General features: G+C 48.8%; 1 protein-coding gene across 4 annotated transcripts; it reads right to left on the bottom strand.

Annotated features, from left to right (window-relative positions):
• Nucleotides 1–5160: 5160 nt before the first annotated feature.
• On the bottom strand, nt 5161–12215 carry TSPYL2 (TSPY like 2). Of its 4 annotated transcripts, none has more exons than XM_025989190.2 (7): nt 11105–12215; nt 9713–9790; nt 9475–9586; nt 9244–9389; nt 9018–9115; nt 7969–8729; nt 5161–5888 (listed from the first exon to the last, which is right to left on the bottom strand). In XM_025989190.2, exons 1-7 carry the CDS (start codon nt 11915–11917, stop codon nt 5719–5721), a joined length of 2178 nt encoding a protein of 725 aa, XP_025844975.1. In that variant the 5' UTR covers nt 11918–12215; the 3' UTR covers nt 5161–5718. The 4 variants fall into 4 exon arrangements, with proteins under 4 accessions (XP_025844975.1, XP_025844976.1, XP_072599651.1 ...); XM_025989191.2 differs by having other exon boundaries at nt 7969–8717; nt 11105–12094; XM_072743550.1 differs by having other exon boundaries at nt 9713–9823; nt 11105–12081.
• Nucleotides 12216–12717: the final 502 nt, after the last annotated feature.

Genomic DNA, 12717 nt, shown 5'->3' with positions numbered 1-12717 from the left:
TTGGGGGTCTCTGATTGGTTTATGAGCCAAGCCCACCCTTTTATAGGATTGGCCAGGAGAGGAGGACTTGTCAGTGCCTTTTGCCAGTCTGTTTGACAGGGCTTCGGGAATTAGTTGGGAACACGCAGACGCGAAGCCCAAAGTAGGCTGGGCGCGAGTCACTCACTGAACAATCGTTGATCCTCGGCTTCTTGACGTCTTACTCTCTGCAAGCCACCTCGTGTAAGACAAAGCTCTGCTAAGAGACACTTTATCCGCCACCTGTAGGGATTTCTGAGCCAGATTTCTTTTGCTCAAAATAAGCGTAGTTCTTAATTTCATCCCTGGAGAATGAGGTGGTAATGGGGGGCTGGCCAGTCACCCACCAGCCCCTGCTGCTAAGACATTGGTCAAGTGACAACCTTGCTAGGAGCCTCTGTTTAACCATCTGTGACATGGGAAGATACTTTTAAAATCTTTCCTAACAAGGCCGTTGTGAGGATTGAGAATACACAAAATAATTGCCTGGAGCATATATAGTCAAGGTCTCTCCTCTTAATTCTTGCCTTTCCCATTGTTTCAGAATGAGGGAACTATGGCTCAAAGAAGCAAACTGATTGGCTTGAGGTCACTCAACAATAAGACCCTGAATAAAACCCAAGTTCTGTCCTCCAAAAGAAAGCTATTTAAGAAGGAAAGAAAGAGAGGAAGAATATTTCTCTTTTTAAAAAGATGTTTATTTATTTATTTGAGAGAGAGAGCATGGGCACAAACATGAGCAGGGGAAGGGGCAGAGGGAGAAGCAGGGTCCCCCTGAGCAGGGAGCCTGATGCAGGGCTTGATACCAGGACCCTGTGATCATGACCTGAGCCAAAGGCAGCCACTTAACAGACTGAGCCACTCAGGCGACCCAGGAAGGACATTTCTATTATCAGGGGTTCTTAATTTGGGTTGATGGATTTCCAATCCAGTCCAGGGACAGGGTTTGGAGGGGTGCATGAATTTGGATGGGAAAAATATACACATCTTTATTTACTGATTGAAATTTAGCATTTTTTTTCAGTAAAGAATGTAACATAGTAGTAGTACTTGTGATTCTGTCACCAATAGAAATCACAGATTTTCTTTTCTTTTTTATAAGATTTTATTAATTTATTCATGAGAGGCAGAGACACAGGTTTCCTGCAAGGAGCCCGATGCAGGACTCAATCCTGGATCCTGGGATCACATCCTGAGCCAAAGGTAGACGCTCAGCCGCTGAACCACCCAGGCGTCTTGGAAATCACAGATTTTCATATCGCATTATAGATGTTGTAGATCTGCTGAAATATCATGTATCTCACCTCTATTTTAATATTATGATAGTCATTAGACCCTCCACTAAATCTTATGATTTAAGGGATTAGTGAGGAGCACATATATTATCATAGCACATATTTGCTTTTTCCATATTTTAATAACTATATTTCAATATAATCAGTTTCTTTTGTAACTCTAGGTATTTTATGTATTTAAAAGACATTGTTTTCTAAAGAAAGGTCCATAGGCTTCACCAGATCATCAAACAGGTCCATGGCACAAATTGTCTTAAACTCTGGGAAGGAAGATAGACCTGGTTTATCATGTTTCTTTATTGAACCCCTATCACCCAGTTTAGTATTAGATACACAGTAGGTGTTCAATAAATGTTTACTGAATGAGTGGAATTCCTCCCCAACCACCCTCCAATCAACCAAGAGAGCCAGTGCTGGCACTCTTGGTCACCTGGGAAGGAGGGATTTTGCCGAATCTGGTTTGTCCCTGCCAATATGCCTTTGTTCACAGAAGTGGGTGGAACTTTAAAAGTGTGGTCCCAGGAGAACCTGGTCCCTGGGAACCTCACCTCCGGGAGCAGGGCCCTCTGCTGCAGAGGAGTGGGATAAGTTGTGAAGGACACAAAGACAAATAGCTTCACCATGGGAACAGGCCCTGCGGCTCTTTGTACCCTTGACTCCTCATCTTCCACCTGGTCCTCCTGGTTTCTGTTTAGGATCCCAGCAAAGGGGGCCTGTCTTCTCTGGTCTTCTGCAAAGACTATATTTTGGAGTTGGATGTGACCTTAAAGACCTTTGAGAACAGCTCTTCCTTTTGGAGGCCAAGACTGGGCAGGACCTGAAACCACACCACACAGTGAGAAGTGAGGACACAGGGAAAAGATGTCACTCTAGGTAAAGAACATCTCCTCCCGTGCCTTAACACAAAACATGAGCACCCTAGCAAACTACATTAGAATCCTAAAATGGGCTCCTAACAGTGTTCCTGAAGCCAGAGGGTGGGTCTCTGATAGGGTGAGGGAAAAGGAGCCTCAAATGCCAGGATGAGGGGCTGGGGATTTGATTAGGGAGCAGAGAGGAATCAGGGAAGAGCATGATGAGGGCCAGGCTTCAGAGGTCTGCTTCAAGACTAGTCTCCATCTTGGAATCCTAGGCAGGTTGCTTCTCCCAGGCTGGTCCTCCTGTAAGATTAACCTAAGTCTGAAGATGGGAAAACTCAGGCCCTCTAGTGAGGGTGATGGAATCATTGTGAGGCAGAGCACACTGAAGGAAGGATACCCAGGCCATCTGTCTCTCAGGTTGGCTGGGATCCTCTTGCTAGGGTGACCTCTTCTCCTGGCCAACTCAAGGCCCTTCGCCCCTGCTGTTTTCCCCACGATGTCACCACCTGCTCATTGGGACTGGCTCCTGATACTGCATGTAGGTATGTCCTCCCTCTGCACAAGATGCCTTTGATTCAGGATCCTGCACTCTGAGCTCTGGCCCTGAAGCAACATGTTTTCCTTTCCAGGCCAGAGTCTCCTCTATCCACCTCTGACAGTGCAGTCCCAGGTCAGAACCAGATGCATCAGGATCTCCCCCAAAACATTTATCAGAATCATGAGAGTATATCCAAGATCTGGTATTCCAACTATTTCATAGAGGTAGCCCAGATAGGGAAGGGGCCTTGCCAAAGGTCCCACAACAACCTGGCAGTCATCCCTGATGCTTCTCAGTCCCCTCTTTTCCCATATCTAAAGCCCATTGGTTCCAGCATCTAAAAAGCTTTCATAGACAGGTTTCTCATGCAGAATTACAATTAATTTAGGTAGATTCCTCCCCCCTCAAGGAGATGGAGCTTAACACCCCACTCCCTAAGCATGGGCTACATTTAGTGGCTTCCTTCCAAAGAGTAGGGTATGGAAAGGGGGTTGGGGGTGGGGAGGAGTAACTTTACAGTGGAAAAGCCTGACATAGACTATTACCTCAGTCAGGTGATCAGAGTTAACATCAACAGTGATAAGGCATATTGATAGCATGTACCCTTGATATGAGAATGGCAATTTCCTTCTGTGGTCTTCCTTCCCCAAACCCATAACCTCAATCTAATCATGAGAAAATAAACATGAGACAAATCCCAATTCAGGGGCATTCTACAAAATATCTGACAAGCATTGCTCAAATGTTGATGATTCCAGGGAAGTATGAGAAACAGTCAGTTAGAGCCAAGAGGAGACTATGGAGACATGACAACTAAATGTAACATGATATTCTGGATGGCATCCAGTAACAGAAAAATTACATTAAAAATTAAGGAAATCTGAATAAAGTACGGAGTTTAGTTAATAATAATGTATTGAGGGACACCTGGGGGGCTCAGTGGTTGAGCATCTGTCTTCCACTCAGGGCATGGTCCCGGGGTCCTGGGATGGAGTCCTACGTTGAGCTCCCTACATGGAGCCTCTGCCTATGTCTCTGCCTCTGTGTGTTTATCATGAATAAATAAATAAAATCTTTAATAATAATAATAATGTATTAATATCGGTTCATTAATTGTGACAACTGTACTATATACTAATGCAAGATGTTAACAATGGGGGAAACTGGCTGTGGGGTATATGGGTACTCTCTGTATTACCTTCACAATAACTCTATAAATCTAAAACTTTTAAAATGAAAAATGTATTTTAAAAAACTCCCAAATCCACCCATTATACCTCTCTCACCTGAGGAATAGCGTCAACTTCCTCATTGCTCTCCCTCCCTCCAATCCATTCTTCTGGCATCCAGCAGAGGGCATTCTCTAAAACTGAAATCTGACCTTGTCTGAAGTCTTCCATTAAAACATGGGCGTTGGATGGAAAATTCGGAAGGCATATTGCAGAAGGCTAATCTGGGTATTTGTATAAATTATTTTTATGAGCTACAAAGAATCTGTAGGTATTTCTGGTGTCTGCCGAAATAAAGGTACTGTATCCATAATCTAAAACTTGGCCTTTCCAAGGTCGGCTTTCAGACACCCACCTCCTGACCCCAACCACCCCCTCCCCAATCACACAGCTACATAGTAATTTCCCTTTGCTTTTCCCTCTCTATGCACTCTTTGGCTCGAGCCATCTTTTTTTTTTTGCCTTCTCTTCTAAGCCCAGTTCCTGGGATCCTGCACCCTGTCTCTAAAACGAGAGTATTCCTGCATTATTAGGATGTAAACGTCTCAACAGATTATCATTTTTTAAATTTTTATTTATTTATTTATTTATGATAGTCACAGAGAGAGCGGCAGAGACACAGGCAGAGGGAGAAGCAGGCTCCATGCACCGGGAGCCCGATGTGGGATTCGATCCCGGGTCTCCAGGATCGCGCCCTGGGCCAAAGGCAGGCGCCAAACCGCTGCGCCACCCAGGGATCCCCAGATTATCATTTTTTAAATACTACATGCAAACAAGAAAAATGGATTCCAATGCCTTCTCACGCCCAGCTCACACTAGGCCTGAGGAAAGGTTTGACGCACGATAAATAAAAAGATGAATCACTGAACAAATGGGTATTCTAGGGCGCAGGGTATTTCTGTGCGCCTGCGCGAGAAGGGAAGGCGTGGGAAGCTGTTTGCTACCTGCGGGGGTCCACTGCAGCCACTGGTAGGGGGTGGGGCTTTCTCAGCCTCGCTCTGCCATTGGCCAGGATGGTCCGCATTGGTCTGACGCAACACCTCTGCGGCCTGCAGAGTTCTCCCCTAGAAAGCTAAACACGCCCCCCCCCCCGCCCCGCCCCAAGCACACCACCATCTTCCAGCCCAGCACGTAGAAGAGACAGCGATTTGAGGGTCTGTGGAAGGGAAACTGGTCCTCGGGATGGCTCGCCAAGCGGGACAAAAGACTGGAAGCAGCACTTTCAATTTGCTCAGAATTTTATTAGGATCAGGTTCACAAGGAACAAGGAGGGGCTTCTGGGGGAGGGGGACAGGAATACCGCATTGACAAGCGGCCTTGCATAGACACCACCAAGGCTGGCTGGCGGGCTTGCTGGCACAGCGTGGGGGAGGGGGCGAGGGACGGAGGGAAAGAGAGGCTTGGGAGAACAGGGTGGCAGCAGAGCCCCCCAAGGCCACAGCGGCCCTCCCCGCTTCGGGATCAAGGGTGTCCACTCCACACAGCACGAGGAGGGGGATAGAGGGGCCCTGACCAAGGCATCACAATAAATACGTGTAGCAGCACACAGAAGCCTGCAGGGGAGGAGGGCCAAAAGGAAGGGGGAAATCCCCCTTTCCCTCCCCCCGAAATAAGAATTCTGCAATTACTAAACCATAAAAATAAACTTTAAACCCGTGTACGAAGTCGGTCACCCCCCAGAAGTGCAATGTGGGGCCGCACGGCCCTAGCTGAGGGGGAGGGCAAATGGGGAGGGGGGAGAGGGATACAGAGAGGCAGCCCCTGCAAAGGTAAAATGTTTATCCAGTTTTGCCCCTCTTCCCCGGGTTGGCCCAAACATTCTGGACCTGAAGCACCTCCTCCATGTCGGAACCTTCAGAGTCTTCCCCTCCTTCTGAGTCTTCTTCAATCCCCTCCTCCTCATCACTTCCTTCCTCATTATCACTCTCCTCACCTTCTTGTTCGCTGTCTGCACAGGGGGAGAGAGGCAAGCAAGGAGGGTGATTAGATGAGCAGGTAGATGTCATTCTTTCTTTATTTGTCTAGACAACAGAAATTTATTTTCTCACAGTTCTGGAAGCTGGAAGATACCACTCTTCACGGGGAACAGAGCCCATAGCCAGGGCTTTGGGGACCTGGAACACTAGCCAAGCACCGTTTGGAACAAACACCACTGTGTGCATCTGCGTGTGTGTGTGTGTGTGTGTGTGTGTGTGTGTGTGTGTATACTCAAGCAAGTAGGGGGTGAGGGAGGAGTAGGAGGGAAGCAGAAAAGCAGGGTGGGCTCCCTGCCTCTGGCCTATCAAAATTGATACATCTCTGAAAGTAGCTTTTTCTCTCCATGTAATGTGTCAATGTGTGTGTTTTCCTGAGCTCTGACCTCAGCTGAATAAACCTACTGTTCATTTCAAGGCAGCTCCCCCGCTTCTTCTCCGTAGTCTGATCCAAACAGACCCCAGTCTGTCTTCTTTAGTCCAATTCCCCACCCCCACTCCCATTCCCACTCTGGAGCTGGGCAGATAGCTCTTCCTCCCCTTCTCTCAAAGATGCCATCTGGGGGCAATTCCCTCAGTTTCTCTACTCTAACTGAATACATGTCTAGATTGAATCTACTCTTATTCAGTGCCTCCTTCCTTGCCCTTGCCCTCAATGGAAATTTGCCAGAGAACCCATGGCCAAAACCCCCAGGAATGGTTGGCCTTCCAGCTCCTTCTATCTCCCCCAGGAGCCTGCCTCTCCAAAGTCAGCCTGCCCACAGTCTGGCTCAAACATCTTCTTGCCCACACTCCATCGTCCCCTTCCTAGCTAAGGTTTGACTCCATTGCCTTGCCCCTTGCTCATTACCTCCCCCTACCCCACTGTGGTCTGACTCTGACCCCACTAATCCATTGAAACTAATCTTGCCAAGGTCACAGATAATCTGTTTAGTTCCAAATCCAACGGACACATCCCAGTCCTCATTTAGCTAGTTTTTCAGCAGCACTGAATACTGCTGACAATCCCCTCCTTCTGAGAACGCTCCATGACCCAGGTATTTTCCTAATTCTACCCTCTCAGAGCCTCAGTTTCCTCATCTATAATAGTACCTACCTCATAAGAGCTGCTGTGAGGATTAAATGAGTTCATTAAGTAAATCACTTAGAATAGTGCCTGGCATATAGTAAACACTAGGATTCTGCTCTGGCTTTACCCCTTTATTTACCTCTTCTGACTTCCCAGACATATAATCAATCACCTGCCTGGGCTACCTATATCTTATGTCCAACAAGCCTTTCCAACTCCATGTTCCTGCCACCATGTCATTTCCCATCCTAAGAAATGGCACCTCTGCTTGCCAGTCCAGTCATCCAGGCCAGACCAAACCTGGTAGTCACCTTAAATACTGCCTTTTCCCTCAAACCCCATATGCAAACCTTTCTTAGCATTTCCTAAAATGCATGCTTCAGTGAATAGTGAACAATGGCTTCTGTGGTCAAGAAGTTAGGGAAATGCTGAGATCCACAATATTTAAATAGGTTTCTCATAGTAGGACTTTTCAGAGCCTTTAAGGTACCAATATACACGTCACCCTACCTGACTATATTAATGTATGCAGTATGTTCCCAACATATCTGACTACTGGACCTTTTTGTGAGAAGCAGCTTTTAGGACTGGTGAAGGATCCTCAGAAGACAAAACAAGCCTGGGAGTTCCCTGAAGCCCTGGGCTGGGTGTAGAGTGTGCTAAGTTATAATGTGTTTGCCATTTTTCCCCTGTGTGTGAACTTGTCCTCCTTTTCTACCCACCTTCTCCTTATCTCTTCAGTTTTCATGTATCTTTTGCTCTGTTACAAGTATCTACCCACCACCTACAAATGATATTTGTTTCTTTGGTTCTGTTATATTTGTCAGTTAAAGGTTCCCTAGCCTTGCTTTGTTTAACAAGTTGCACAAAATGCTTTTTCTTTTCTCAAGAGCAGACTGTATTCATGCCTTGATACCCTGACCCTGGCCAGCTTTTCTCTGTCTGAGAAGACTAAGGAGGGAAAATAAGAGGGGCTCTAGGCTCACCTTCCTCACTGCCCTCTTCCTCTTCCTCCACTGATGATTCTTCAGAGATGTTCTCTACCTCATCCTCATAGTCATCCTGTTTGTTGCTGTTATCTTGATCCTTGTCAGGGTCATCAATGTTATTCTTGTAATCTTCAATGTCTCTGTCGTCATCGTCACTGCCTTCATTGTCACCTTCATTGCCATCATCATCACTGCCTTCGTTATCGCCTTCATTGCCGTCATTATCTTCATCATCACTGCCCTCATTGTCTCCTTCATTGTCACTGTCGCTGCTGTCCTGGTTGTTGCCGTTGCTGCCATGGTTGTCACCTTTGGGGTTCTCATCATCACCATCAGGGTTCTCATCATTGTCATCAGTATTCTCTTCATTGTCATCAGTGTTGTCTTCAGGGTTCTCATTGTTGTCATCAGGATTCTCTGATGACTGACTGTTGTCAGTGTTCTCATTGTCATCAGAGCTCTCATTATTATCAGTGGTCTCACTGTCATCAGGACTCTCGTTGTCAGTGGTCTCATTGTGGTCAGGGCTCTCACTGTCACAGAGGCTCTCGCTAATGTCAGTTATCTCATTGTCAGTAGTCTCAAAGCAGTCGGTGGTCTCCATGAAGTCAGAGATCTTGATGTCATGAATGGTCTCATTGTCGGTGATATCATCACTGTCTGAGGTCACGCTGATAATGTCTTCCATTACATGATAGTCATCAGAGTCTTCCAGGATCACTACCTCACACTTGTCCCTGTTTTTACTGTGGAGAAGCCTGGGATTGAGGGTTGGTGGGAGGCAGGGCAGACACAAAGGTAGTAAGTAACTGGGGAGGCAGTAGGCTATGAGGAATCCCAGGGATCGAGGTTAGGGTGGGGAAAGCCAATTACACCCCATTGACTCAAGCCAATTACACCCCATTTAGGGGCATCATTCCCCACTTGCAAAATGTATTGGACCGAATTCTCTCAAAGGTCCCTTTGGCTCTATAACCTATGTGACACTAGCCTAATCTTCTTCCCATCTCTAACAAAGCACCTCTCAGCCAACCAACCCCACTCACCTTTCTTCCTTTTCTTGCTTCTTTCTGTTTGCCCTGTAGCCCCCTTCTCCCATCATGTAGTAGCGCAGAGGGTTAACCCACAGGTCATTTTTGATAATCTGTGGAAAGAAAAGTGGGGGAGGGGAACAGAGTTACGAGTACAAGCCACAAGGCCTACTCCCAATTCCCCAGTATCCAGAGGCAAGCCTAGCAAGGCTTCCTCTGGCAATGCCAGGAGGGGCCCTACCTCAGCAATCCTGTCAGCCTCTGGGAGGCTATGATTTGAGAACCAGCTGAAGAAGCTGTGGTTGGTGTCCTGGTTCCTGTGCCTGCGGGCCTGGGGCTCCTGGCCCCGGTGCCAGCGGATTGGGGTAGAGTGAGACACCAGCCGGCCTGGGGGAAAAGGAAGCTATGGAGAAGGCTGTGGACAAGGACAGATGGGGGTGGGGTATGGATTTTCCCTAGGATTGCCTCTTACCCGAGCGGTTGCGCTGGAACTCCTTGACAATCACCATGTTTGTGAAGTAGGGGTTTGTCTGGAAGTACAGCTTCATCTTGTAGCCCATGGAGATATGTCTGAGATCCTGTACCTGCTCAGGGTACAGGTTAACATTGGAATCCCCACCACACCAAGGCCCCTCCCACCCAAGCCCCCCTCACCTCCAAAGGCCAGAGTCCTTGCCCGATCCTAGTAAGAAATATATCTTTGGCCTGACCTGCAGATTGGTCAAGTAGCGGAAAATGTCTTCATCTCGTTGGTTGATCAAGATTGAAATTTTGGGGTGGTTGAGGAACTGATGGAGGGAGCAGTTTAGGTCAAGGAGTGACTGTTCAATGAGAGAAGGAGGGAGGGAAGGCCAGGCAGGGAAGAGCAAAAGAGAGGCTGGAGCAGAATTTCTTCTGTGTTCATGAGATGTGTGTGGAGCAAATGGCCATGGGACATTACCCACACTTTTCTTCCCATGTGGTGAGCCTGTGTTTATGCAACGTCAAACCTCTGTATTAGGTTGCCTTGCCTTGGCTCATATTTGCTGTATGTCTGGGCGCTAAGGGTCTCTGTCTCTGTGACATTGTGTCCCTGGGTGCTGAAAATTTGTATTCAGGAAACATTGTGTGCCTGGGAGCTAAAGGCCCATACCCAAGTGATGTTACACCTAGTTGCTTAGGGCCTGTAGTCACATGATGTTGGTCATTTTGGTGTTACATGTCTGTGTCCACATGATACTGTGTATCTGGGTCTGAGGGTTTGTGTCCAAGTGATGCTGTGTCTAGGTGCTGAAGACCAATAGTCACACGATGCTGTGTCTGCATGCTGAGGATCTGTGGCCACATAATACTGTGTGTGCGTGAGTTCCGACAGCCTGTGATCATGTGATACTTCATAGGAGAATGCCAAGGGTCTATATCTATGTAATTCCACCAGGAAGTTAAGCTCACATGTTCCTAACGTGTTGCATGTACGTATGTATGTGCCCCAGAGATAAGCTTTTCACCAACAGTGAATGAGATTCTTCTTACTCTCTTCTTCCCTTAATTTAACTCCTTGATCTTCAATTCTAGGTACCCCTTCGCCTGAGCCTTTTAGGGACTCCGGCCCCTTTCTCTCCAGCTAAGACTGGGATCTCCCTAATATCTAAGCAGAGATCTAGCCTTGCAGAGCCATGTGTGACTTAGGCACCCTTTCTGGGCAATTTTTCTGTTATGTGCCCTTCCCCTCTCTCTTCACCATCTCTGAATCAGTTTATCTTCTCTGTGCCCCTCCCCTCCTCCTTTCACCATCTCTGGTCTAATTTTTCTGCTGTGTGACCCTCTAATACCGTCCCCATTTCACTGCCTGCGATTCATTTTTTTTTTAATATTATGCTTCTCTTCTCCCCTCCTTCCCATCTGTAGTCCAGTTTTTATGCTATGTGACCCTCTCCCCCCTTCATTACCTCTAGTCCAGCTTCTCTGATGTTTTGCCCCTCTCCTTCCATTCCTCCTCCAACCAAATCTAGTCATTTTTCCAAAAGGGGCCCACTCCCACACTTTTTCTTTCCCCTCCCCTTCCCACCTCCCCCCTTTTTTGTCATGGGCTCTTGGCCCATGAATACAGATGACAAGGATACTGCTTTGACCCAGAAGCCTGGGATATGTTGGATGATGAGGTCTCTGCGCTCCAGGAAGGGTCTTCGCATCTGGATGAACTTGCGCTTCAGACGGAGGAAGGCCTTGCCTGCTTTGATGTTCACCGCCTCCAGGTCCAGTTGAATGTTTTCCAGTGCCTGCAGGATGCACTCTATCTTCTCGGCATTTCTCTCCTTGCTCTCCTTCTTCACCTTCCTCTGCTTCCTCTTCCTCCTCCTCCTCCTCTTCCTCACACTTTCCTTTTCATCCTCGTCGTCATCTTCCACTAAGATGATAGCCTCTTCCCTCCCCCTCGGACCAGCTAACCCCTGGTACCCCCACTCCTCTGCGCTACAGGTTTCTAGGGCCTTCTCTCCAGCAAAACTGCTGGGCTCCATAACCTGAAAGTCAATCTCCAGACTTCCCCCAGAAGCCTCCGAAGGAGAGAATGTTTCTAGGCTCTCCGTGGGAGGGGGCGTCTCCCCGTACCCTGACTCCATCGCTGGCTCCCAGCCGGGACCCCCAGCACCCAGGGTGAAGTATGCGCGGATCCCTCCCTCCTCCAGAATGACATAGGGCGGCGGCGGGGGCAGAGTGGGGCCCAGTCCCACCCCCCTCATGTCAGCCAGCACCTGTGCTGCCTCGGTTTCCTCCCGGAGCCTCGGGCGCTGCTCCGGTGGAGGCAGGGGCAGTCGCAGGAGCGGAGGCGGAGGCGGCGGCGGCGGCGGCGGCGGCGGCGGCTGGTCGAGCTGAGTGGGCTCTGAGCTACTCAGGCGGCGGGCCTTGGCTGGAGGCCCCTCATCCTGGCGGTCCATGGTGACCGCGCTCACAGCTCAGGGGATCGCACTGGCTTCTTCGTTCTCAGCCAGGCCGCCGCTGCCTGTCACACCTGAAGCCGAGCCGCAAGACCTCACGCAACCAGCTCAGCTCACAGCCTCGCTCTGGCGTTCCCTCCCACAGCGCCTGCCCTACTCCCTCCGCGCCAAGGGTCCAGGACCCGCCCCCTCCCTGATGTAAGGGACCGTTTTGTCTCTCCATTGGCTGCCAGCTGCCGCCGGTCGCTCGCGCTCCCTCGACCTCTGCCCGCTCTCACGCAATCCGCTTGCCAACACCACACCTCATCGCTTTCCGATTGGCTTCACTTGGGCCTGTCAATCATCGGGCTGACTGCCCCAGCGACTAAAGGGAAACTGCTGGGCGATTGGCTGCGAGGAAAGCCAAGGGAAAGGAGCCCCTCTCCCTCACCCAATGGGAAAAGTACCAGTGGCTCTTAAGACCAAAAGACAGAACAAAAAAACAAACGCAGGCTCTGAGCATAATGTGCTCAAACAAAATTGGGAGAGCCTCGCTGTCGTCTTCCCCCTTCTCTGCCCTCCCCTCAGCAACTACGCACTTCTTAAATCTGCCCTTTCCCCTAGCCCTGGCGTTAGCCCATGTGGCGAACCGTGATGTGGCCCCCGGAGATAGGGTTGCCCTAAAGGAGCCTGGAATTTAGAAGGCTAGGACCTATGGTTTGGGGCCAGGTTTTGACGTGGCGTTTTCATCTCTGCAAAATGGCTCTAGAAATAATCGCACACAAAAAGTAACTTTCTCTGCGTCATTAAAATGATTGCGA

Source organism: Vulpes vulpes, chromosome X (assembly GCF_048418805.1).
Source record: "Vulpes vulpes isolate BD-2025 chromosome X, VulVul3, whole genome shotgun sequence".
NCBI classification, from domain to species: domain Eukaryota; kingdom Metazoa; phylum Chordata; class Mammalia; order Carnivora; family Canidae; genus Vulpes; species Vulpes vulpes.
Note: the sequence above shows the minus strand (reverse complement) of the source record. Positions and strands in the feature narration are given on the sequence as shown.